The sequence below is a fragment of the Carettochelys insculpta genome, chromosome 4 (genome assembly GCF_033958435.1).
Source record: "Carettochelys insculpta isolate YL-2023 chromosome 4, ASM3395843v1, whole genome shotgun sequence".
Lineage (NCBI taxonomy): Eukaryota > Metazoa > Chordata > Testudines > Carettochelyidae > Carettochelys > Carettochelys insculpta.
This window is the reverse complement of record NC_134140.1, coordinates 2,848,617-2,873,622: the sequence shown is the minus strand read 5'-3', so window position 1 is coordinate 2,873,622 and position 25,006 is coordinate 2,848,617. Positions and strand designations below refer to the sequence as shown.

General features: G+C 51.2%; 1 protein-coding gene across 1 annotated transcript in view; it reads right to left on the bottom strand.

The window, feature by feature from the left end:
- The window catches only part of SIGLEC1 (sialic acid binding Ig like lectin 1), a 51,247-nt gene that overhangs the window by 7,682 nt on the left and 18,559 nt on the right, over positions 1-25,006 (bottom strand). The window contains exons 8-18 of the mRNA XM_074991641.1: positions 21,866-22,120; positions 20,494-20,796; positions 19,094-19,348; positions 17,218-17,517; positions 15,562-15,822; positions 13,756-14,058; positions 11,385-11,639; positions 6,515-6,820; positions 5,894-6,145; positions 4,147-4,455; positions 1,584-1,838 (exon numbers count right to left, since the gene is read on the bottom strand). Of these exons, the coding sequence (XP_074847742.1) occupies positions 1,584-1,838; positions 4,147-4,455; positions 5,894-6,145; positions 6,515-6,820; positions 11,385-11,639; positions 13,756-14,058; positions 15,562-15,822; positions 17,218-17,517; positions 19,094-19,348; positions 20,494-20,796; positions 21,866-22,120 (3,054 nt within the window). The remainder of the gene's footprint in view (positions 1-1,583; positions 1,839-4,146; positions 4,456-5,893; positions 6,146-6,514; positions 6,821-11,384; positions 11,640-13,755; positions 14,059-15,561; positions 15,823-17,217; positions 17,518-19,093; positions 19,349-20,493; positions 20,797-21,865; positions 22,121-25,006) is intronic.

The following is a 25,006-nucleotide window of genomic DNA, read 5'->3' as shown; positions in this document are numbered from 1 at the left end:
TTCAATGGCGTCAAATCAGCATTTTTCAGTGGAAAACTGTCCCCTTGTAAATTTGACTCCATCAACCAAGGATTAAACAGAGACTGGGAGCGGCTGGTCCCTTACAAAAGCAGCTTCTCTGTGGTGTGTTAAGATCTTCACATTAGACTCTGACAATGGCTCATATCCCCCTGTCTGATCTGACTTGTTTTTTCCTCTTTTGATACATACTATTGATACTGGGCCATTTCCACCTGGCTGAACAGGCTTTATCCATTCTGGCCCTCCCTTTTACCGGGACCCCACTCTTTAAATACCTCTCTGGACCCCTACCCCCACTCATGCATCTGATGAAGCGGGTCTTTGCCTACGAAAGCTTCTGCTGCAAAATATCTTTTAGTCTATAAAGGGCCACAGGACTTCTTGTTGTTCTCAAAAGATACAGACTAACACGGCCACCTCTCAGACCCTTGCAAATTGTTCAGCTCGCTCTAGGATTGACCAAAGAGTGTCTGATCACAGTGCTATGCACTCTCTGGGAAATCACATAGCCACGCTGTCATAATCATAAGGGTTAGCCAGCAGCCTGGGAGTAAAAGGGTTAACCTCCTTAGCCAGGTGGGGTTGGCCTATAGGAATATAGGTAAAATCAAATTTTGGCTCCTCCTTCTTCTGTTCTCTGTTCCTTTCTTCTTCTTTCCAGCCATAAAAAAAAAAAAAACCCAACAAAAAAACCCACAAAATATCTGTCTCCAAAAACAGCTCCTCCAATCTTATGTAAGTAGGGTAAAGTTTAAATAAATCTGTTAGGCTTTATTGTTTTATGGTTTAAAAAGTAAAATCTAGTATCTGGGCACTTTTTAAAAATGTTCTTTTACTCTCCTTGTAACTAAGTTCTAGGCCCATGGTAAACACTTCCCATGTGTTTTACTTTATAACTCTTCCATCTAGTCATGAGGCTTGCAACACAAATATTGTTGTAATAATAAAAGTTCTTTCTTTTTCTTTTTATTAACCTGGCATTGGTTAATGTTTGTGTCCTGGTTTTTACTTTTGGGGCTAAAATTTCCCAAGTCGTCTCTCCCTGGTTTCCTTATTATTACTTGGGTGGTGGCAGCGAATTTTATCCCCAAAATCTAAGGTTTTTAGGATTTTTGGGAAAAAGTTTATACCAAAACCTGGTAAATAAGGTTTTAAAGGTACTTTTGCTGGCCCCCGCTTCTGCATTTATCTTGCTAGAGTGGGGAAAAAGCCATAACACAGGCTTTTAGCATCCCCAGGCTGAGGAGTGCAAGGACAGGTGAGAGAGAGGGGCGTGGGAGGCAGCACACAAGGAAGAACTTGTTTCAATCGCTGTCTGTTTGGTTCCTGGGAAGGGAGGGGACTTTTGCATCTTGGTTTGCTGTCTGGATGCTCCCCAGGGTGGAGCAGCTTGGATGGAGGGCTCTGCCATGGGCCCATGTCTGAGTTTTGCTCCCATGAAGAGCTGGGCACATCTAGGGCTCTACGGAAATAACCGATAATAATAATAATAATAATGCAAATCCCAAACTGCCTTGACTTGGTGTGAACCAATCAAACTCCAGGGATCCAGTGACACTCACAGAGCACATGCAGGTTGACGGGGGCAGAGGTGGCACTTCCCATCCTGCCCTCTGCCCGGCAGTGGTAGGACCCGGTGTCCATGCTGGATACGCGGTCAAGATGGAGCGACCGAGCTGGACCGTCCTGCAGCCACTTGCTGTTCTTATACCAGGTGTAGTTGGTCTCTCCCCCCAGCCAGGAAGCAACCACGCAGGTCACACTGACTGAGGCCCCTTCATGGATTTCCTGAGATGGTTCAATCATGATTCTGACAGCTGATAGGGAGCAGAGAGCAGGAAGATCAGCATAGTGTTGTCTAGCAGAAGCCAGCTGAGGCTGCACGACTCCCGAGGCTTCGCCGCACATCGGCAGGGATGCTTGAAAACTTTTCACTCAAACTCTTTTTTGGCTTTTTTTTTTTTGACAGAATGGAAACATTTGCATGACATTTTCCATTTTTGCTCTGTGTGTGTGTGAGTGTGAGAGACAGAGAGAGAGAGTGAGAGAGAAGGCGCATGTTGAAAATAAGGAAAACTTTTTTGGTTTTCAACAACTTTTGAGGTTTTGTTTTTTAAATGAAAACCAGAAGAAAGGGGGGAAAAGACCTGCACTTAGTTTGTGGTTTTGTTGATTTACTAGATAATCTACTTTGATCTTTGCTATCACATACAATCACTGGCCATCCATAGTTAGTACACTTATAATCTAACCATATAAACTAACTGTCCATAGTTAATACACTTACTCTATGCTGTAATCTGGAGGGGGAGGGTTGTTTTTTTTTCTGTCGGGGCCACAGAAAAGAGTCAGTCACTGGCCACACACAGCCCTGCAGGGGGGCGCAGAGGGCCAGTGTTTCCTCCCACAGTGGGCCTCGCACGGCCCCCCTGGAGATGCAGGTTATGGGGTGGGTCTGGAGAGGAGGGGTTTGGGTTGCGAGAGTGTGGTGGGCTCTGGAAGGGAGTGTGGGTGCAGGCTGGGGCAGGGGATTGGTACAGGCCCTGGGTGGCGGAGTGGACTGGGTGTGGGAATTTAGAGCGTGGGAGAGGGTCCTGACCTGGGGGTTGGGGCACAGGCTCTGGCTGGGCAGCGCTTACCACTTCTGGCTCCACACTGCTCCTGGAGCACTGGCATGTCCCTGGGGCCCCTAGGCAGACAGGCCAGGGGGCTCCGTGTGCTGCCCTGGTGCTCCATTGGCTGTGGTTCCTGGCCAATGGGAGCAGCGGAGCCAGTCCTTAGGATGCGGGCAGTACATGGAGCCTCCCTGATTGCCCCTACGCTGAGGGGCCACAGGGACATGCTGGCCACTTCCAGGAGCAAAGTTGAGATGGCCAGACTGGTACGGGCCTGGCGTCCCTCACTTCCCACCCCACCATGGGGTCGAGCTGGTGCTCCCAGCCCCACGCGGAGGGGTGCCCAGGCCTGGGGCTCCTGGCCTGCCACATGCCGACTTGCCGCAGGGCCTATGGAAGGAAGCAGCAGGCTGGATCTGGTCCAGGGGCCAGCGAGCTGAGGCGGAGTGCTCGGGGGCAATCTCGGCTTGCTGACCACATGTGTGCATGGCTCCCTTCGCGCTGAGGGAGGGCAGAGCGGGTGTGAAACTGGCTAGATTTGACCAGGGCAGGGCAGTCAGGCTGTGGGGTCCCAGGCTGGGAAGCTGGTGGTTACAGCCTCTGCAGGACCTGCAGCTGGGTGCGTCCCTACCTGTGTGAATGCTGGCGGAAGTGCAGCCCAGAGGGCGTGCAGCTTGTCACAGCAGCCCAGCGTGGGAGGGAGCCCAGTGGCACCCCAGTTCAAGTGGCACCCTGGGAGAGACCCATCACAAGTTCCTCCTGATGGCTATTTGGAGGGGTCTAAGCCCAGCTCCCCATGGACAGATGCCACAAAACCCACCCCCGTAGCTGGCTCTGATTGCAACCCTTCTGGGCCCCTTTGAATGGACCAAAGAAATGAGCTATCTGCTCACAGCTGAGTGGTCCCTCCAGGACAGAGCAGGGACACCTCGTCATGGAGAAACACGTGTGTTGGGTACATGACAAGGCCACTGAGGGTGCAAATGCAGACAGCACAGGGGGGAAGAGCTTAGGGGATTTTGCAGTGGTGAAGCCACATCATCCCAGGACGTTAGAGAGACAAGATGGGGGAAGTAACAGCTTTTACCGGACCCACTTCGGGAAGGACATAACCTTACTCATTTTCTGTCAGTCACGTTATTGGCAGATATGTGTCTAAATCCCCTAGGCCTCTTTGCAACTCTCAGCCTGAGCCTGTAGTGCCAGCACCGAGCTCCACACACGAATCGGCCGGGATGCTCAGAGCAGGATTTCAGCCTCAGTTTCCCCCAGAGCTGCAGGAAGGTACACAGGATCCAGAACCTGGCCCCACGCTCTGGCTCTGAACCCAAACCCCCAGTCGCCTGCAGGGAGTGAGGATGGGACAAGGAAAACTTCCTCGGCTCCCAGACTAGCTCCTACCTCTTCCTGGACACTTCCCAGATCCTTCAAAACCCCAGTTCCCAAGGGATAGCTCCCCTTTTAAGGCTCAAGTCACACATGGGAGAGGTCACCGCATGCTCACACTCACCCTCCACACTGAAGAGTACAGATGCTGTGGCAGCACCGTAGGTGTTGTTAGCCGAGCAGAGGTACTGGCCTGCGTCCTCCAAAATGACGTCCTTCATCTCCACCTTCAAGGAGTTGTGGGACACCTGAATGCTCAGTCGCTGGCTGGGGGAGCCAGGAGAGCCCCAGGTGGAAGCCATGAGTGTGAGTTTGTCTCCTCTGTACAAGGCGATATCTGATGGGGGGTGGCTGTCGACAGTGCACTGGATGATGGCCTGGCGCCCATCCTGGGCATCTAGGAAGGAGCTCAGCGAAGGCTTCCTTGGGGCATCTGAAGGGATGAGAATGGAAAACAAAGACTTTCTCCTTGAAGAGGATTGCTCAGTCCGGCCGGGCAGCTCTGAGGACTGGCAGGGGTTATGGAACAGCACTAGACAGGACAAGGTCTTCCTGGCCTTCAGGAATTCTTGAGATTTAAAAAATTCTTGTCGCAAACCAAGGTGAAAAATTGGAGGCTCGAAAACGTTTGCAAACCAAAGATCTGAAATTTATTTCTGAGCCTCTCGATCAAAACGTGATCGCCATAATTTGTGGATATGTTTGGTTTATGTGTGGATTGATTCATAATTTTTACCAGTTTTGTAGCTTCGGTTAACTTAAATTTCTAAACAGGAAATCATTTCGAACCAAAAAACATTTAGAAAATGTCCAGATGGGATGCTTCAACAACCGAGAAATGCCTTTTCAAACGTGTTTGAAATAGAAATTCATTGACACTGACCCCTTCCCTTGAAGCGTTGCAGCTGGGAGAATTTGGTTGTCTCCAATGAAAAAGCCTTTGGTACAGAGTTCCCAGGTGGTACTGATGTGACTCTACAACCCCAGGGCGTTGGTCTACTCTCAGCCTAGCTCTGTTGTCACCTGAAGTCATGGGTATATCATGACTGTCCAGTGACCTGTGTGAAGTGATGGGAGTCTGAACCTAGCTGCTAGGAACAGGCTTTGATTGTCTCCCGCTGACAGTCACAGCAGTGAGGCCGAATGTGGCATGGGCCAGAGTGGATGAGCGTCTCCTCTCTCTCCTCTGGATTAGGCCCTCCAGGCCAGCGTGGAGGTACAGGCAGACAGCAAAGCCCGGCGGCGGTGCCCACTGCTAACAGAATGCTACAGCAGATGCTGTATAACATGTTCCAACCTCCTTTACACTAGTGTATATGCAGAGGAGCTGCACCAGAGACAGTCTCGTTCCCTCCCCGTTATTTCAAAGGCACCTGCCACTGTAGGAGCTAAATTACTCAGTGGCCTCTGCGTCTCCCTAGGACAAAACTGCTTGGGAGAAATTGCATTCTCCTGGATTTACACTGCCACCACTGGAAGCAGGTTCCGGCCCAGTATGTTTCGATAACTGACTCACTTGGGCCAGCAGCAGGATTAGAACCCAGCGTTTACCGGGCTAAAAGCAGGAGCAAAAGGACAAAGCTCATTCAATACCAAACGGAAATGGCAGACGCGTCAACCTCTGATGTGGCCCAGCCATCAGAGGGGGACAAAACTGCCTCTCTCTAGTGTGGGTGATGTTTCCAGTTAAGATAGTTAAAGCTAAATCATGTTTCCAGAAGTTGACCCACTTAGGCTGTTTTCAGCAGGGAAATATCGCCCCTTCCCCATACAATGATCCCTCGTCCCTTGTTCTGTGACCAGAGTCACCCTCAACGGGAATTCGATTGCCTGCCTCCAACGTCACGTTATCTAACCGGCCAGCAACTTACAGTGTACGCGCAAGGCTGTGGGAAGAGATGTCCTTCTTCCCTGGTCATTGTGAGCCGTGCAGGAGTATGAGCCGGCATCCGCAGCAGCTGCATTGCGGATTGTGAGGGTACTGGCAGGGCCCTCCGTCAGCCATTTGGTGTTCTTGTACCAGGTGTAAGCAGTGCTTGGCCAGGAACTGGTGTCCTCACAGGTCAGCGTGATGAGGTCCCCCTCGTGTACGTCAGGCCCTGGCTGGATGACAATCCTCACAGCTGTGGAAGAAACCAGAATGGTACAGATCCCTGATCATCTGCCTATTTCTACTCCAGCCCTGGCATAGATTACAGCAGCGTAGGGGCTGCTCTAGGCTACACACCAGGCAACAATCCATACCCACCAGCCGGAGACAGCTGCAGCACAGCATCTTTCAGCCATGCCTGCCTCCTGGTGTCTCCCCACCCCTACGCTGGTGGGACAGCTCTGCTGCCTCTTTGCCCAGTTAGCACTCTCCTGGTCAGAAGAAACCCCACCAAAAGAGGCAGGAAGATCCCACTCCCTGGTGTGGGGGAAAGGCAATGGGGGAGGGGGTCTGCCCCAAATTCCCTCCTTAGCAGCACTGGAGGGATGAACCCCATACTCACTCTCTATGCTGAAGTGCACAGAGGTGCTGGCTTCCCCTAGCTCATTGTTTGCCAAGCACACATACGTCCCTTCATCCTCCAGGGTGACGCTCCTGATCTCCAGTTTCAAGGAGTTAGGAGAGGACGAGCTGTGTGACCTCCCTCCGGAGGCCCCTTCACCTCGGGAGGAATCAGAAGCAACCAGCTCATCCGCTCTGCGCAGGGCCAGCTCTGACAGTGGGTTACTGTCTACGGCGCAGGCAATGATGGCGACCTTCCCATCTCGCGTCTCCAGGAAGGACTTCGCCCGGAGGTTCCTGGGCGGATCTACAAGGAAGGAGGATTTAGTTTCACCTCAGAACTCTAGTGTGGTGTCAGTACTCCTCAGGGGGTGGAATTCCCTGGCTTGTGCTATACAGGTGGCCTCTTCTGGCTTGGAACTCAATGAATCAGTGAGCTAGGACCAAGCAAGGTTCCCGAAGGACTCGTTACCAGAGCTGGGTGAGCAATTTGTCATAGACCATTCATTCGGTTCCCTTTGCCTCTTTTCCCTGAATTCTGTCGCTAATCAGAACGACATGGCCGGTCATTTCAGTGACTGACTGTCGGCCCGTAGATCATTTATAAGCTGTTCACGATGAGTGTTAAGTATAAGAAATCGAGCTGTGTTGATTGGACACCTGGCCGTCACATGGCATGTCGTTGCTCCCTGTTGGGGTTAGCGTGACTCTAGGAATCAGGTTTCTGGGCCAAAAAAATGAAAAACATCAAACTTGCTTTTCCTCCATATTCTCTACAATCCACTTCAGATTCTCCGCTTTTGCCAACATCACTGCAGGGAACTCTTTGGCATTAAGAGTCGTGGACAATGGACACAGACAGGGCTAGAGTGTCCACAATGCAAACTCAGTTCAGAATTCAAACCTGACGTCATGTGCCAGTTTTAGAGGCGCTCAGGTAACTGCCCACAGGGGTGCTCAAACCTGGGACCTCAGGACAGGCATCTCTACAGCTTGAGCTAAGGACCAGCTGACTCTCACCCTGGGCTGTAGAGGACACTTATTCTTTCTCTCTGAGGTGGTGTAGGTACCACTACCTGGGACAGTGAATCACACATAGGTGCAGGGGTGACACTCCCTCCACTTCCTCGGCTCTGCACTTGATCTGCGGGACAGACTGAAGTGAGGAGGACCCTGCATTTGTTGGCTGAGTTTTGGGGGGGACCTGAGGTTGGCCGTTAAGTGGAGCTGGGCAACAGGCTCAACGAGATCAATTTCTTTAACTCAACAAACAGAACGTAAGAGCGGCTGGGTCAGACCAGAGGCCCATCGAGCCCAGCATCCTGTCTTCCGACAGCGGCCGATGCCAGGTGCTGTAGAAGGAGTAAACAGAACAGGTACTCACTGAGTGGTCCTTCTCCTGTCATCCATTTCCAGCCTCTGACAAACAGAGGCTTGGACACCATTCCTACCCATCCTGGCTAATAGCCATTGATGCAGCTACCCTCCATAAATGTATCCAGTTCTTTTTTGAACCCTGCTAAAGTCCTGGTCTTCATAACATCCTCTGGCGAGGAGTTCCACAGGCCAACCATGTGCTGCATCAAGAAAAACTTCCTCTTGTTTAGTCACAGAGAGGGAGCCGTGTTCGTCTGTATCTTCCCAAAACAAAAAAGCAGTCCGGTAGTACTCTAAAGAATATCTTACTTCCCCTATATAAAACTATGGTACGCCCACATCTTGAGTACTGTGTGCAGATGTGGTCTCCTCACCTCAAAAAAGATATGTTGGCGTTAGAAAAGGTTCAGAAAAGGGCAACTAAAATGATGAAGGGTTTGGAACGGGTCCCATGTGAGGAAAGGCTAGAGAGACTGGGACTTTTCAGTCTAGAAAAGAGGAGACTGAGGGGCGATAGGATAGAGGTATATAAAATCATGAATGGCGTGGAGAAAGTGAATACAGAAAAGTTATTTACTTGTTCCCATAATATAAGAAGTAGAGGACACCAAATGAGATTAATGGGTAGCAGGTTCAAAACTAATAAAAGAAAATTTTTCTTCACATAGCGCACAGTCAACCTGTGGAACTCCTTGCCAGAGGACGCTGTGAAGGCCAGGACTCTAACAGAGTTTAAAAAAGAGCTCGATAAACATTTGGAGGTTAGATCCCTAGGTGGCTATTAGCAAGGGGTAAGGTATGGTGCCCCTAGCTTTTTGTTGAAGGCGGGAGATGGATGGCAGGAGACAAATCACTTGATCATTGCCTTCGGTTCACCTCCTCTGGGGCACCTGGCATTGGCTACTGTCGGCAGACAGGATACTGGGTTAGATGGACATTTGGTCTGACCCGGTATGGCCATTCTTATGTTCTTAAGACTAGAGCATCATTTATTAGATAATTAGCTGTCATGGGGCTACCCCACAGAAGTTTATCACCTAATAAATTATTTTGTTAGTCTTTAAAGTGCTACAGGACTGCTGTTTGCTTTTTGTTTGTTTTAAACCTGTTACCCATTAATGTAATTGGGTGACCCCTAGTTCTTATGTTATGGAAACAAACAAGTAACTGTTCCTTATTCACTTTCTCCACTCCTGTCATGGTTTTAGAGACCACTATCAGATCCCCTGCTTGGTCTCCACTTTTCTAAGCCGAAAAGCCCCTGTCTTTTTCATCTCTGTTCACATGGCACCTGCTCCAAACCCCTCATCATTTTAGCTGCTGTTTTCTGAACCTTTTTCAATGCCAAGATATCTTTTTTGAGATGAAGTGACCACATCTGTACACATTATTCCAGATGTGGGCGTGCCAGGGATTTATATCGAGTCAATAAGATATTCTCTGTCTTATTCGCTACCCCTTTTTAAATTATTCCTAATTCTGTTTGCTTTTCTGACTGTTGCTGCACACTGTGTGGATATTTTCATATAAATCTCCAGAATGATTTCAAGAGCTCTCTCTTGAGTGGTTATGGCTAAATTAGTCCCCATCATTTTGTATGCATAGCTGGGATTATTTTCCCGATGTGCATTAGTTTACATTTATCGATATTAAAATTCTTTTGCCATTTTGTTGCCCAATCGCCTAGGCTATGCCTACAGGAGAAGCACCTGTCGACAGAAGTTACTGTCCACAGGGAAATCTGGACAGAACCTTTGTCAATAGATTGAATGGACACACAACTTGCTCTGTGGCCAGAGAACTGCCAGACTGCCCTGCCCTCTGGTGCCAGAAAGCAGAATGGCACCTCTGCATAGAGGGCTGCCGAGCAACCAGAAGTCCTCTCTGTCGACAGATTATCATGCCTCAATTTTTTCTGAGGGATAATACTGCCGAGGCAAATGCAGAGTGCTGTCGAGACGTTGTCGACAGAATGCTTTAAATGTGTAGGCACTCCCAGAAGGCCCCTTCTCTCGACAAAACTCTCTAGTGTAGACAGAGCCTTAGTTTTGTGAGAAACTTGAGGTGACTTGATCACAGTCCATACGTACCTATATAGGGAACAAATATTTAACAATGGGGTCTTCAGTCTAGCAGACAAAAGTCTAATGTGAGCCAAAGGCCGGAAGTTAAAACTAGACAAATGTAGGCTTGAAATAAGCCATACCCTTTGAATGGTGAGTGTAATTAACCCTTGGAACAACTTATTAAGGGTCATGGTGGAGTCTCCATCACTAGGGGTTTTTAAATCAAGCTGGGGTGTTTGCCTAACAGCACTACACTGGGAATTATTCTGGGGCAGGTCTCGGGCCCGTGTTAGACAGGAGATCAGAACAGATGAACACATGGTCAAATCTATGAACCTATGGACAACATTTCTAAATGACAAGTTGGAAAAAAAATTAGTGTCACTTTTCTGTTTTCCCACATGAAACCAAAACACAAAAATGTTTCTGTCGTTGTTTGGCCTTTTGTTTTTTAAAAAAATAGCTCCGTAAATTACAAGCTAACCAGCCATGTTTGGTTTTCACAATAAGAAAATATTTAATGAAAAGCGATTTTGAAAACGAACCATTGTTCTCTTTGGTTTTTGTAAAAAAAAAAAATCTCATTTTTTTTTCCTCCGGGACTTTTGAAAAAGACGAAAAAAATTCAGGATGTTTCCCAACTTCTCCAGGGCCAGGTGAGGCTGGGCTGGAGGCAGCAAAGCAAGCTGCAGGTTCTGGCTTTCTATGAGATTTGGCAAATTCTGAATTTACCAAGTTTCCAGCTGAACCTCACTCAGTCCCAGTCCTGTCCCTGTCCAACCAATTCCACGCCAAGATGTGACCCTTTGCAGCTGCCTGACCTCCCCACCTTGTGCTCCACCCACCCACCTCCCTGCTACCTACCTGACATGTCCTCTACCAGCTGACTCCAGGTGCCCTGGACCTTGGTGCAAATTTATGCTCCAGGAAGTGAGGATGGGACAAGGAAAACTTCCCTGGCTCCCAGACTAGCTCCTGCCTCTTCCTGGACACTTCCCAGATCCTTCAAACCCCCAGTTCCCAGGGGATAGCTCCAATTTAAAGGCTCAAGTCACACACCTCTCTTGCTAATGTCTGGATGCCTTTACGCCATGTATGGTTTCGATGGGCATGAACCATGGGCCATTGTCCGCTTTCTAGAGACCGGGCACGGGGTAGGGGCGACTACACTGTGCTGTAACAGGGGTCCCTCTACGGACATGGGCTTTGCCCTGCTGATCAGACCGTAGATCCACCAACCCCAGGGGCTTGTTCCCAACAATGGCCAAAGCAGGATGCTTCAGAAGAAGGCGCACACTCCGTTCCCTACCAAGGTATGGGTCGCTTATGCAGCTCCCCTTTCTAGCGCCGGTGGACTGGGCTGGGCTGGTGGATGCACAGGAGCACTTTTCTCTGGATCTTGCAAAGTTCATCATGCAAAGAACTTACAGAGGACATTCAAAGTTCCAGGGGAAGAGCTTCTAACCCTCTCCTGAGTCTTCACTGTGCAGTGGTAGGACGCAGCATCAGCGGCAGTGACCTTGGGAAACCCGAGCAACCTGGCAGGGCCCTCCCGAAACCATACATTGTTCTTATACCAGGTGTAGTGTAGCATCCCCGGGGTATCACTGTCAGCCACACAGGTCAGGTTAACAGCTTCCCCTTCACGGACAGTAGGGGAAGGAGAGATCCAGACCCTGGCAGCTGGGAGAAAAGAATAAGGTGAGAAAATGGTTCTTTACCATGAGAATAGACAGACAGACAGATAGGTTGATAGAAATGGTGTATGGGGCTGGATAAACAGATGGGAATATATAGAGGTGTATACAGTGGGCATGTGGGGGACTGATGGAGGGATACTGGAGTGTAAGGAATGTGGCTTTTAGAGATCATTTGCATGAAAATACAAAGGTGTGCATATGTAATACCTTGCAAACAAAGGCTAATGGGTAGCAAGAAAGCCATGGGATTTTGTCTATTGTAAACACGTTGCTGTAAAATCGCTATGCATGCTAACACCCCGTGTAAGAATTGTGAACTCTCACCAATGCTAGAAGTTGTTGTGGGGGTACAGGGCAGTTGTCATCACTGTGTAAGACAAGGATTGCACAGGGCTTTTCTCTAAGCATTGTAAAGTGAAAGGGGGAGGGGTTATTGGCAGAACCAGCGGGCTGAGTGCCTTGGCCCTGCCTAAGACTTGTCCATATAGCTATAAGCATGGTTGGACTGGCTTTCCCCCCACCCCACTGTTCAAAGATAGAATGGGATATTAGTGAGGTTTGTATCTTTAATGAGACTCTGCTTTGCTGGATACTGAGATTGAGAGTGAACTCACAGGGTGGCAGCTGAATGCCACTATGAGCTGAAATCACTGCAGCAGAAGCAATGGAGAGCTGGAGTCACAGGGTTTTGCCTACAGCAAAACCCACAAGACAGCAGTGGGTGACAAGTGAATGGCTGGTAGGAGCAGCGGGCAGGTGTGACCGGCAGACAGCTGGTAAGAGAAGCAGTGGGTGGCTGGTAGGAGCAGCTAGTTGGGCAGCTGGTAGAGAGCAAGCAGAACACCAGACCAGTGCAAAGGTGACATTGCCTCAGATTCCATGAGAGAATGCATCAGGGTGATGTGTCAGGGCCTGCACAGGCTGGACTGAGTTGGAAGTGGGGCACTTGAAGGCAGGTATGGAGAAATGTTGGGTGTGTGAATTGGCTGGTTACGGTATTGGACTGGTGAGCGTGAGAGGCCAAGGACACTGCTCAATCCATTTGTGCTGGGACAGTTACCTAAGGGTTGGTTATGAACTCTGGGTGTGGGATTTTCCCAAGCTTATGCCTCTTTCATTAAAAGTTTCTTTTCTAGACTCAGACTCTGTGCTGGCGAATGAGAAAGCATTGCCTCTCCGAGGCGCCCACGAGGTGGGGGTGTGAATTTCCCAGGCTACTGGGTGGGTATTTGAGCTGGTTCTGTGCAAGATGGATGAAAAGGAATCCCTAGATGTTGAACCTGGCCCTGGCTGCTGCCGACTCCTTCCAGCAGAAGGGTTATAGGAGTATTGATGGAAATGCAGGGATTAAATTGATAAGTACAGGGATAATATGGGGAACGGTGGATAGATAAATAGGACTATGCAAGTGACTGCACAGACAAGTAGACACCAGGGGTATTTAGGTGAATGGATGGATGGGTATAGGGGAATGTAAGAGGATGGATACAGGGGTATATAAGGAGAGATAGCTAGATAGCTAGATAGGGCATGTAGGGGGATTGATGCACTTATACAGCGGTATGCAGGTGGGTGGCAGCCTAGATACTGGATGGAGATGGATGGACAGATAGGTCGTTATGGTACGTGTGGATAGCTCCATACATGGGGATGAATGGGGATGGATAGACAGACAGGTAGGTACATGTGGATGGGGGCATACAGGGGTGTGGATGGGGATGAATGGACAGGTAGGTAGGTAGGTATGGTACACGTGGAAGGATGGACACAGGGAGATGGATGGACAGGTAGGTAGGTAGGTATGGTACACATGGAGGGATGGACACAGGGGAATGGATGGACAGGTAGATAGGTAGGTATGGTACACGTGGAGGGATGGACAGGTAGGTAGGTATGGTACACGTGGAGGGATGGACAGACAGGTAGGTACACATGGACGGGTGCATAGCGGGTGTGGAGGGGGATGGCTGGAGGGCTCTACAGCTACAAAAGGGAGGCAGGTTGGCAGCTGGGTGGGTGGCTACAGCAGAAGTAGGGGGACAGGTGGCAGGCTGGGTGAGTCCTATTCCTGTGGGCGCAGAGGAGAACATCACACTCACTCTCTGCAGTGAAGTTCAGGGAGGTGGTTGCGTTGCCGTATGCGTTACTAGCAGAACACACATACTCTCCTTCATCCTCCAGTACCACGGCCTGGATCTCCACCTTCAAGCTGTTGTGTGATGAGGAGACGCTGACTCGCTGCCCAGCGGCAGCGTGGGAGCCAGTGGTGGAAGCTATGAGTTCACCTCTTCTGAGCAGAGCTAACTCCGACTGCGGGTCACTATCAACCATGCACTGGAGAACCCCCAGCTGCCCACCCTGTGTCTCCAGGAAGGAGGTCAGCTGGGGCTCCCGGGGTGGATCTGTTGGGGCAAGACACGAGCATTAAGGCCCAGCAAACAGGCTCGGCACTTGCTTTCCTCTTGGGCCTCTAATACCATGACTCCTTCTTTGATCCACAAAGCATTGTCTCCCGGTGGCCAGCCTATTTCACCAGCTCACCCTTCACCATCTGTGGCTTGAAACATCTATTCTGGATCCCATCTCCCCTCACAAACCTTCATCTGTTAATCATTTTATCATGTCAGCTCTCCAGGGGAAACCTTCCCGTGCAGGCACGGGCTCGCACTCAAGCACAGAAGTAGGAGGAAAAGCAGATCCACCCAGAAGAATCTGATCAGGCCCCCTCCCCAATTCCCATCTGAAAAGGTAAATGACAGATTCCTCAGCAAACACATTTTAATTAATATTTGTGGTTGACACCTGTTACTAAAGCTGATCGGGACTTTTCGATGCAATTTTTGGGGGGTCGAAAATGATGATTCATTGAAAACAGAACTGCTTGCAAAACAGAGCTGGTTTCAACAAATCTCCAACCTTGAAGAATGTTTGGGAAAAAAAAAAAAGCTTCCAAAGGTTTAAGACAAAAATGTCTAGTTTTGAGTTCAAAATGTCATTTTATTTTGATACCCCGCCCCAGCGAGCTAGACTTTTAAAAAGCTAACGCTGAAAGGAAAGTTCAAAATCAAAAGAGTTTTGAAAAGATCCAAATGAAATATTTCCATTGACCTGAAACTGAAGTTTGGTTTTGTTGTTTTGTGTTTTCAGTCTACAAAAACATCTTGAGATTTTTAGTGTTTGATTCAGATTCAGGATGGGAAAATTGTTCGAGCTCCTGAAAATTTTTGCTGGGTGGGAAAAATGCAGCCCTTCATCTCTTAAAGCTGAAGGTGGCAGTAACAGAGATGGCCACAAATTGGGTGTTTTCGTTTCGGGGGGAGTTTCATGAATTTGAAAGGTCCTGAATTCCAGAATGTAAAAAAAAAAAGAATTCTGAAATTTACCATGAACCAAAATTCTGAAGAAAAAAAAATAAAGTTGCGGATCAATGAAAACTGTTTGTCTTGACACAACTGAAATGCTGATTTTGCCTCTTTGTTTTCATTTTATGTTCCTCTATTTTGTAATAAACGCTGAAGACACCTAAACCACAAACTCACGTCGAAGTGGAAAAGCCAAACGTTCTGTTCTGAAAAGGCTGCAATGGCGCACACCACTCTACTGAAATGCTCCTTTTACGTTTTCGTTTCAAAACTAACTGTCACCAAAGATGACCCGTTTCTGCAAAACGCTTTGCAGCATTTTCTGACGGGAACATCTCTGATGGAAAAGTTTCCAGCCAACTCCTTGAATATGCCTCTTGCAGCCATGGCTCTGGAGAAACGCAGTGCATTCAGCCTGGTGAGCAGTTGGCCAGTGCTGTGATGCAAAGGTTGCTCCAGTATCCATTCACATCAATGGGAGGCTGTTCATAGACCTCTGTAAGAACTGGATCAAGCCAGCCAAGGAAAAACAAGATCACTCACATGACACGTGTAAGCTGACGGCTGGGGAGATGCTGCTGCTGGTTCCCTCAGGGCTGCGAGCTTTGCAGTGGTAGGAGCCGGTATCCCCACTGGTTATGCGTGAGAAGGCCAGGGAGCTCTCAGCGCTCTCCTGAATCCGGTGGCTGTTTTTGTACCAGGTGTAGATGGAGCCCTCTGGAGCATTTCCTGTCACGTCGCAGGTCATGGAGACATCGTCCCCTTCCCGCACTTCCGTGGAGGGGTTAACGAGAACTCTGGCCGCTAGATCACGGGATGAGTCGCAGAAGAGAAAGAGAACAACACGTGGATCTTGGCAGCAAATTGAATCCTAACTTTGTTCCCTCCCTCGTTGGGCCAGGCAGGCCAAGTTTGGGTCTGAAGCCATGCATGGGTGCAGTTCGGATCAGCCTTTGGTCTCCAGTGTGGGAAGCCAGCTCGGGACATGGATCTAAAATCGTTCTCCCACAAAATCTGGGGCAGACAGGTTGCATTCATTGTGTCGGCTGATTAAAGAAACAAGCCCAAACTTCCCTAAAACTCAGGCTTTGGATCTGGGGTTCTGATTTGGGCCTCGTCCAAATTTCCCTCATCATCTGGCAAGGGCTTTTCCTCTTCCCCTTCACCCCCCGCCCCAGTGTACCCCACTCCAGGGCGTGACACCGCCCTTGCTAGGCTGGCTCAGAGCTTGGCAGCTGCGTCCCATTCTCATGCACTCCACCAAGTTCATGTGCCTTTGCTTGAAGGAGGACAGCGCGAAGCCCCCTAGATCTAGTCCTTAGTTTGTAAGCTTCCCGGGGCGGAGATCTTGGGCTGCCCATGCAGGGCGGCGCCTGCCTCTCGGTGTGACGTCAGCAATAACAGTGAATACTAATACAGCCCCTTTGCCTGGATTGCTCCCATTGGTGCTTTGCAATCCGGCCTCACCATTCCCCTGCTGCCACCTCTGCAGCGGACTGTGGCAGCTGCTTATGCAGCAGTGCCGCACAAGTTAGGACAGGAAGTGAAGCCACAGTGGCCAGTGTATGCTGCAGAGGGACCTCTGAATGCAGAGAGGGCTCTTCCTCTCCTGGGGGGATGGACAAGTCAGGCCTGAATGCTACAGGGATTTACTCATCTGGGTCCTTACCTAGGGGTAGCTCCACTGCTGAACAGTTCTCAGTTGCTGAGCTACTTTCCTCTCTTCGGTACAGGCATTCCCTGCCCAGCCTAGCTTAGCCTCTAACTAGGGGCAGAAGACCGATGGCCAACCCTGAACATGGCCCTTCTCACGCTTTTTCTTGCCGGGTGCATTCTAGGACTCCCCACCCTCACAGGGCTCCCAGCCTGGTTTTGTAGCCTGAGAAAGCTGGCCTGGGCCTCGGGGAAGTAGCCAAACTTGAAGGCTTTTCTCCAGTTCGACGCTGTGGACTGTCCTCTGTCTGTATGTGGGGGGCCTTTAAAGGGACCTGGCCTGTGCCCAGGGCTTCCTGGGAGGGTCTTGTCCCCATGGGGCTTTGGGGTGAGAGCAGGAACTGAACTCATATCTTGCTGCTCCTGGAGCACTACAGCCAAAGGAGCATCGCTGCACCACAGGGGCTAGGACACACAGATCCGCAGCCCTGGTGCACCCAGAAGGCCACATGGCACACGCCTGCTGGCCTTTGCCTCCGTACTCACTTTGCACGCGGAGGTACAGCTGGGCGGAAGAGGTGCCGTACGCATTGGTGGCAGTGAAGCGATAGTTCCCTTCGTCCTCCAGCGTGATGTCCCTGATCTCCACCCGCAGGGCGTTCCGGGAGGAGGTGACACTGACCCGCGAGGCAGCTGCGACCCTGGTGCCGGTGGAGGCCACCAGTTTGTCTCCTTTATACAGGGAGAGCTGGGCAGGGGGGCTGCTGTCCACCGTGCCCTGGATGATGACCAGCCTGCCCATCTCCACCTCCAGGAACGAGGTCATGTGGGGGTTCCGGGGGGCATCTGATGAGTTGGAGGAAAGAGCATCCTCAAGTTATAAACGTCCTAAGGATTATTTAAAGGCCGCTTACCTCCCTCCTGGACCATCCATTGGCCACCTAGATCCTCCCCATTGTCATCACCACAGCTACTAGAAACCTCCCAGGGAGACTGTGATGGAAGACCACTCCTTGACTGGCTGATCTAGCGGGGAATCACCATTAGCTGTGAGCTGTATAAGGGCTATGATACATGGAAGGAAAACCTTTGATTCCATTCCAGTAGAAAGAATCACACAAACAGAGCCACGTGCTCCCTTGCATGTTAAAACACGCACCCACACACAGTAACATGCACATGTTCATATGCCTGGTACAACATACGCACACGCAGTCTAATACACACACATTGACATGTAGGGCTGGATTTCCTGAGCAGCAGGCATATGCCCAGTGGTGCTGGCATGCCAGGGGGCCTCCCCTCTCTAAAACTGTGCGTAACACAAAGGCCAGCTGCGAGCTGAGGCTGCTGTGCCTTCAGGTGCATGAGGCGTAAATCTGGCCCTGCTCACACACATGCTAAAATACCCGTCCGCATGCGTTCTAACAGACTCCCACATGCATGCTCCAATACACACACACACGCTTATGCCTGTTCGTACACACACACCTGGTCTCCCTGCACTAGCTGGTTAATTACAGACGGGCTATTTACTGAGCTGTGCTCTGGGTTTAGTGTTGTCCTGTAGCCCCTAAACAAACAGTCTGGTCCCTAATCTACTCTGGGAGGCTGTTCCAGGTGCCTGGCTCTGCAGCGGAGCAGGTGTCCCAGGTGCAGTGACTGGACCGTGTGGAGGGCAGAGGGGAAGCTGGCCCAATGGCAGGAGACCAGAGAGAAGGAGTTTCTGAGGTGTAAAGAAACGGGCGGTGAGTTTTCAAAAGGCAGGCGAGCAGTCTGGACCCTGAAGCAGACAGCCCGGCTGTGGGAGGGAAGTGACCGCACTGCACGTGTTAGACCACAGCAGGAGGCTGGATGAGGACTGGTCACTCGTGATCAATGTCCCATCTGATCGCAGTGTTTCACGGGTAGCTTCCCTCTGAATAGGTGTGCAAGTCACGCACGGGTACGCAGGGCTGCACACGGTCCCTCTAGCGGCAGTGCATGAGCCTGCAGCAGCCGGGAGCTGACAGAGCTGGGGGTTTGAGCACAGACAGCAGCAGCTCCTGCTTTTAGATCCAGAGGTCCCAGTTGAGGGCATGACAGGTCTTCACCTGCCATGTGAATCGGCCGCTCCTGGGCACAGAGCCGTAGCATGAAGCGGTGTGGATTACACTTGCACGTACGTGTTGGCCCACACACGAGCGTGCAAATGCACATTCCCATCCAATGCACATGGGGGCACGTTCCTCCACCAGCACTAACACAATTCTACACATGCACAGCACAAGTACGCAGCCAAACACACACACACACACACACACTGCCAGCAGGCACCCCCGGTGTGCATACACCCTCAGCATGAGCCCCGTGCATGGGCTAGCCCAGCCCGCCCTGCAGCAGCCTGCCACTGCCCTGAAGACGAAACAGGCCTGGAACTTACACAGCACGCTCAGCGAGACCGGGGTGGAGCTTCTGCTCGTTCCATTACTCGATGCCTTGCAGTAATAGACCCCGGCATCTGTGCTGACCACCGGCGCGAACACCAGGGAGTTGGCCAGCTCCTGGGACAGCCACTGGCCATTTCTGTACCAGCTGTAACTAGGCACGGCTGAGGAGTTGCTGCTCACTAGGCAGGTCAGGTTCACCCCTTGGCCTTCCTGCACCTCTGAGGCCGGCGTGGCAATGATCCTCGCCGCTGGCGGGGAAAGAGAGAGAAACGGGGTTCGGGATTTAAGCAATGGGAGGGGAGCAAAGCAACAGGGATTGCCTGGCTGTGTGGCCACGGAATAATCTCTCAAGAGAAGGGCTGGGGCCCTGCTGCTTGGGTCACTTGAAACGAGCCTCGACAGGGCCCTACGGGGTGCGCTGGAGGGAGCAGCCCTGCCCCCCAGGGAAGGGAACATTGAAGAGGTCTTTTCCATCACTAGCTGCTGTATGCTGTGAGGCGGGAGACACCGCAGTAACGGAAATAGACATTGAAACTAGAGTAGGAAAAGTCCTGGGGCAAGCACAACAGGACATGGGTGAGAGGTTTGGTGGGGGCTGGTGGAGGCGGAGTCCACTGGGGCAGCCCACGTTGTATGACCGCGTCCCTCTGATGCTTTGGGAGGGGGACATCGGCACAGAGAGGATTCTGATCACAATCACAATGGCGTAAATGCCTAATAATTCTACCACTTTCAGCGGAGTGAGTCGGGATTCCTCCTGGGGCTCCTGATGGGACAATCTGGCCCATCCCGAAGCTGGGGACTATCTCCAGCTTTGAGGGGCTTTGCAAACATTTTGCAAAACTCACAATTGTCCCTTTTTTTGGCAGCAAATGAATCAATTCTCTCAAATTCCACCCTCAGGCCATTAACCGGCCCCCACCACCTACAGGAGTTACTAAGGCAGGACCAGCAGTGAATCACCCAGGGACTCATGGACTGTAAACCTAGAAGTGGGGAGGGACAGCTCAGTGGTTTGAGCATTGGCCTGCTAAGCCCAGGGTTGCGAGCTCAAGCTGTGAGGAGGCCATTTAGGGACTGGAGTAAATAGGTGTCAGGGGTGGTGCTGGGCCCTGCCAAGAGGGCAGGGGACTGGAGGAGAGGGTCCCTTCCAGCTGTAGCAGATGTATCCAGCCCAGCTGTTGGGAAGTTGCTCAGGGGGTGGAGTCAGGGGATGTGTCTCGGCTTGCCAGTGACGCCCCCAATGATCCATGGAATGGCTGGTGCGGGGTGTGATAGCAGCCGAAGGGTTAATGTGACTTGTCCCTTACTGCCAACACAGGGGCCTAGACCCTGCCTGGGTCCCTCTCCCGCCAGGTGCCATGCATGAGAGGAGCCTGGCTGGGGCACTCACTCTCTGCCGTGAAGAGCATTGAGGCGCTGCTGTTGCCATAGGTGTTCCTGGCCGTGCACACATAGGTCCCTTCGTCCTCCAGTACCACCTCGTGGATCTCCACCCTCAAGCTGTTGTATGAGGCGGTCGCCCTGAGCCTCAGGCCAGCCGGCGAGTGGGAGCCATGGGTGGAAGCTATTAGGTCATCTCCTCTGAGCAGGGCTAATTCAGCCGGCGGGTCGCTGTCAGTGGTGCACAGGATAACGCCCAGGTGCCCGTCCTGTGTCTCCAGCAGGGAGCTCATCTGGGGCCGTCTGGGTGGGACTGCAGGGTCAGAACATTGAGGTATCGTTGTTAACCGGATCAAGAGAAAACCAGGTGACCCCCTGCCAACCCTGTCAGTGCTCTAAGAGGTCCTGCTGTTGCTTCACAGTTCTCCTTTGCTCAGGCATGGAGGAGATAGCCAAAGACAAGCCAGGAATCTGGCCAGAACAGGAAAGCGGAGCAGCAGAAGGTCCCTGAGCATCCAAGCACACATTGATAGGACAGGCTGTATGTTCCGGGCCAGGGCTTTGGGAGTCAGACCACCACAATGGGCTGGACCCACATAACTATTTCCTCCCAGGAGCTGCTCCAGGTGACACCCGTTCAGGAGCTGGACCGAGGATCTGGTCTTACATGGGAAACTATGCTCCTGGCAGAGTCCAGAAATGTACACTCATACGCAAGCTGGGGCACCTCACACTTCATCCACCACTGAAATGCACGTTCAGCTCTGGGGTGGAACGTAGCAGCCACTGAACAGCACCCGGCAGCACTACTTGAAAGTTAAGGAAGCAAACCCAACCATTTCCGGCTCAAACAATGTGGGGGGGCAGAGATTGGCAGGATGAACAGCGATAACCACAGGTGGAATCTGGGGCTGGCACCGGAGTTAATATTCATGTGAAGAAGTCCAGCCAGGGCCTGTTTTGACCAACCATGAATGGCTGAGAGAGCAGCTCTCCATCTCACCTGCGAGCTGACAACTCACGAGTCCTGTCTAGCGTGAACTCAGCTGGATGTTGCGTGGCATGAAGGCAAGTTACTGGCATCAGCAGCAAGGCCAGGATGGCACAGCTGGATTGGTCAGATAACCAACGCACAGCTTCTTTAATAGAAGCTCTCAGGGCTGGATTCTGCTCTTACCTGCGCTGGTGTAAATCTGGAGTAACCCCATGCGTTCAGGGATCGCTGGGGCGTCACAGTGGTGTAAACGAGGGCAGAGCCTGGCCTTTAGGGCATGGACGGCCAAGATGCCCCCCATCTGATGTAAGCATCAGTCCTAATGACAAAGTCGGCCCCTTTCTGCCATATCCCGAGGGCTAAGGGTGGGGAAGGAGGTCGTACTTACACAGCACCCGCAGGGCAACCACCAGAGAGGTGCTGCTGCCTCTCTCGCTCTGGGCCTTACACTGGAAAGTGCCTGCGTCCCGGCTGCTCACGGCGGGGAGGACCAGGGTGTTCTCCGAACTCTCCGTCAGCCACCTGGTGTTCTTATACCAGGTGTAGCTGGTCCTTTCCTCAGCACTTCTGGTGGGGACGCACGTCAGGGTGACCGCCTCTCCTTCCCGCACCTCTGGGGAGGGACTGAGCACCACTCTTGCCGCTGAAAGAGGGAGGGTGGGAAAGACAGGACAGCAGAGGAGTGAAACGTCTGTCTGCCTCGTAGCATCGTCACCCAAGGCTTCCCCGCTGGGCCTCAAGCAAGCGGTGTGAGCCTGAGCTAAAGCAAACACAGGCTTTGGTGGTCAGGACGGCAGCAGTCCTGTGAGGTGAGGGGAACGAGAGGAAGCCAGGGACACTGGGCATAGATTCAGCACCCTGGATGTTTGGTTTTGCCCACGCAGCAGCATTATGGGCTGGGGAGAGGGGATGGGTTGTGCCTTTTGCCTGCCGTTCTTTTAACTGTAAACTCTCTTGTATCCAGCATTCATTCAACTGGAACTCTCCAATAACTGGCACAAACATGCTGCTTTCCCCCAGCCCTACCACTGCCAAAGATCCCCCAGTCCCAGCTGGCTTCCTGGAGTTACCAGTGTTCCCCTGCTGTGGCTGGCTTCCCGGCTCCAGACAGCTTCCCAGCCCCGGAGCTGCTGGCATTCCCCCACTGTGGCTGGCTTCCCGACTCTGGAGTTGCCTGGGTTCCCCTTGCCCAGTTCGGGGATCCCACGGCTTTGCCTCTCCTGAGCTCTAACTGTACCTCCCCCTCCTGCTCCTGGCGTTGACAGATATGAAAGGCCCTGGCTGGGATGACTTAGTGGTGGTTGATCCTGCTTGAAGCAGGGGGCTGGACTAGATGACCTCCTGATGTCCCTTCCCACCCTGGGATTCTATGATTCTATGAAAGAATTCCCCGTACTTGTTTCTGGCTTGGGGGAAGCAGGAAGAGGGGGAAATAGAGGCCATTTGTAAGATTGGCAGCATGGCTTTCAGCCTCGTCTCCTACTGTGGGATAGCTGTCCCAGGCAGTGGAGCGGGCAGGGTGGGAGGGAGAAAGGTTGAAAAAATCCTGTTGAAAAACTGTTTTTCCAGTAGAAAATTTGCTTTTGGTGGGAGAATAAAGTTTTCCATGCAGGAAAACAATGACTTTTTGTAACAAAACAAAGCCTGGCATCCAAAAGCAGAAAAGCTATTAGCCCAAAGCTGCCACAGTTTGATTTGGAAATACTCCTGCAGGGGGAGTTGGACTTCAGATGTCTATGACCCCATTCTCCTCTGTGGCCGGGTTCCCTCACCACATTATATTTGCCAGGATGCATTGCACCAGGATGTCCCATGATGCACCTGCAGTAGCCTTGCCAGAAGGGAGCCATAGTGCATCATGGGAATTGTGGTTTGGCCTGGGATTCTGGCTCCTGGAGGTGAAAGGGAACATGAGGCCCCTACCTGGCAATTCCCATGATGCACTACATTTTCAAATGGAAATGCTTTTGGTTTCTAGCCGAACTTTTTCAACTGGAGATTGTACGTTTTCAATTTTTTTGCTCAGAAGTCTAAAAATTGTGGTGAAAAAACCAATATTTCCAGCAGGAAAAACACCTCAAAACATTTTCTGACTAGCTCTAGTAGGGAAGCTCCGTGCTTATCCAATGAAAGTAGAAGGTTCCTCCAGAGAAAGTGTCAAAGGAAAGCATCCCCTGAAAGGTACACCAGGACCATGTGAAACGTCACAGCCCAGCGAGACAAGAACTTCAGCACCCGAACCACACGATCTCTTCAGTGCCCCCTCCCTAGAACCCAAGTATCCGCTTTTGTAATCAGCTGTACCTTCTTCAAGGCACAATCCGGAAGACTGGAGAAAAGTGAGTTGAAATCAGCAGTCCCTGAGCTGCTAGAGAGTAGTGACTGATGGTCAAAGTGTTTTAACCAAAAGATTTTCCCCCTGAAAAAGTGAGATTTGCCAAAGGGGATTTTGTTTGGTTGTTGTGGCAAAATGTCATTTTTTTCAGTCAGCATTTTCTGCCTGGAACTAATTTTTTCAATGTGCTCTCACTGAAATTTTGGGTGCACTTTTGTTTTCAGAATTCTAAAAATTACTTCAATTTTGAAACTAGGGATTTTGTTTGTCTCCTTTCTCATCATTCCCTCCCTCTCAGAGAGGCCAACTGGAAGAGCAAACCAGCACGGTTATTTCTCCCCTTGACTTTACTCTTCTTTTCCCCCTTCTGCTGCTCCGTAGCTGTCTGAAGGAGGAGAAGATCTAAAAGTCATTGAATGGAAGAAGGAAAAGAAAATGTGCGCAGGGTGGGAATCCTCTGGACATTAGCCACGGGTTTCACTTGCTAGGCAAGAGGGGGCGATAAAAGGAAGAGCGATGAAATGTTGAGATTTCTCAAAAAGAAATGAATGACAATTTTTTTGAAAAATATGAAAAATGGTTCCAATGTTGGCACCGACTCTGAGATTTCAGTGACATTGTTTGCTCTGTTTGGGCAGCCAGCTCTGCCTGTCTCACAATGATAAAAAGCCTTTCGATAGCTTCTTGACTGAGCGTAGGTCTATGACAGGAACCTGAGCCCAGCCAGGCCCCTGGGCAAACCTGGGAAGCATGTCAGGTGTAAGGGGGAACCTAGCCCAGCTGGAGTAGTGGCACAGGGCAGAGGAGGGGAGGAAAGCTGGGTGAGAGAGAGCTGAGAGTCACCCTGGGCTAAAGGACAAGAGATGCAAGGAAGATTTGGAACTAGAGGGCCCGGAGCCATGAGGCACTCTGGAGGCCAGAGCAGCGAAGCTGGGGCCAGAGGTACGTTGTCCCGAGAGGCGGCTGGGTGTTTCCCCTCTCTGGAAAAGGCCTGGAGCGGCAGACTGAAGAAAGCCACCGGGATGTAATTAATCCCTCTGGCAGGTCCTAGGAAGAGGCCAAAGAACAGAGATGCAGCCTGGAAAGGTCAGCGTTCCAGCTGAGAGAGAGGGCACTGAGAGGACCTAGGGGGAAGCCTGGGGCCCAGCAGAGAGGTTGTGCTAAGCACAGGCTTCAGGGAAACTCAGGAGTGAG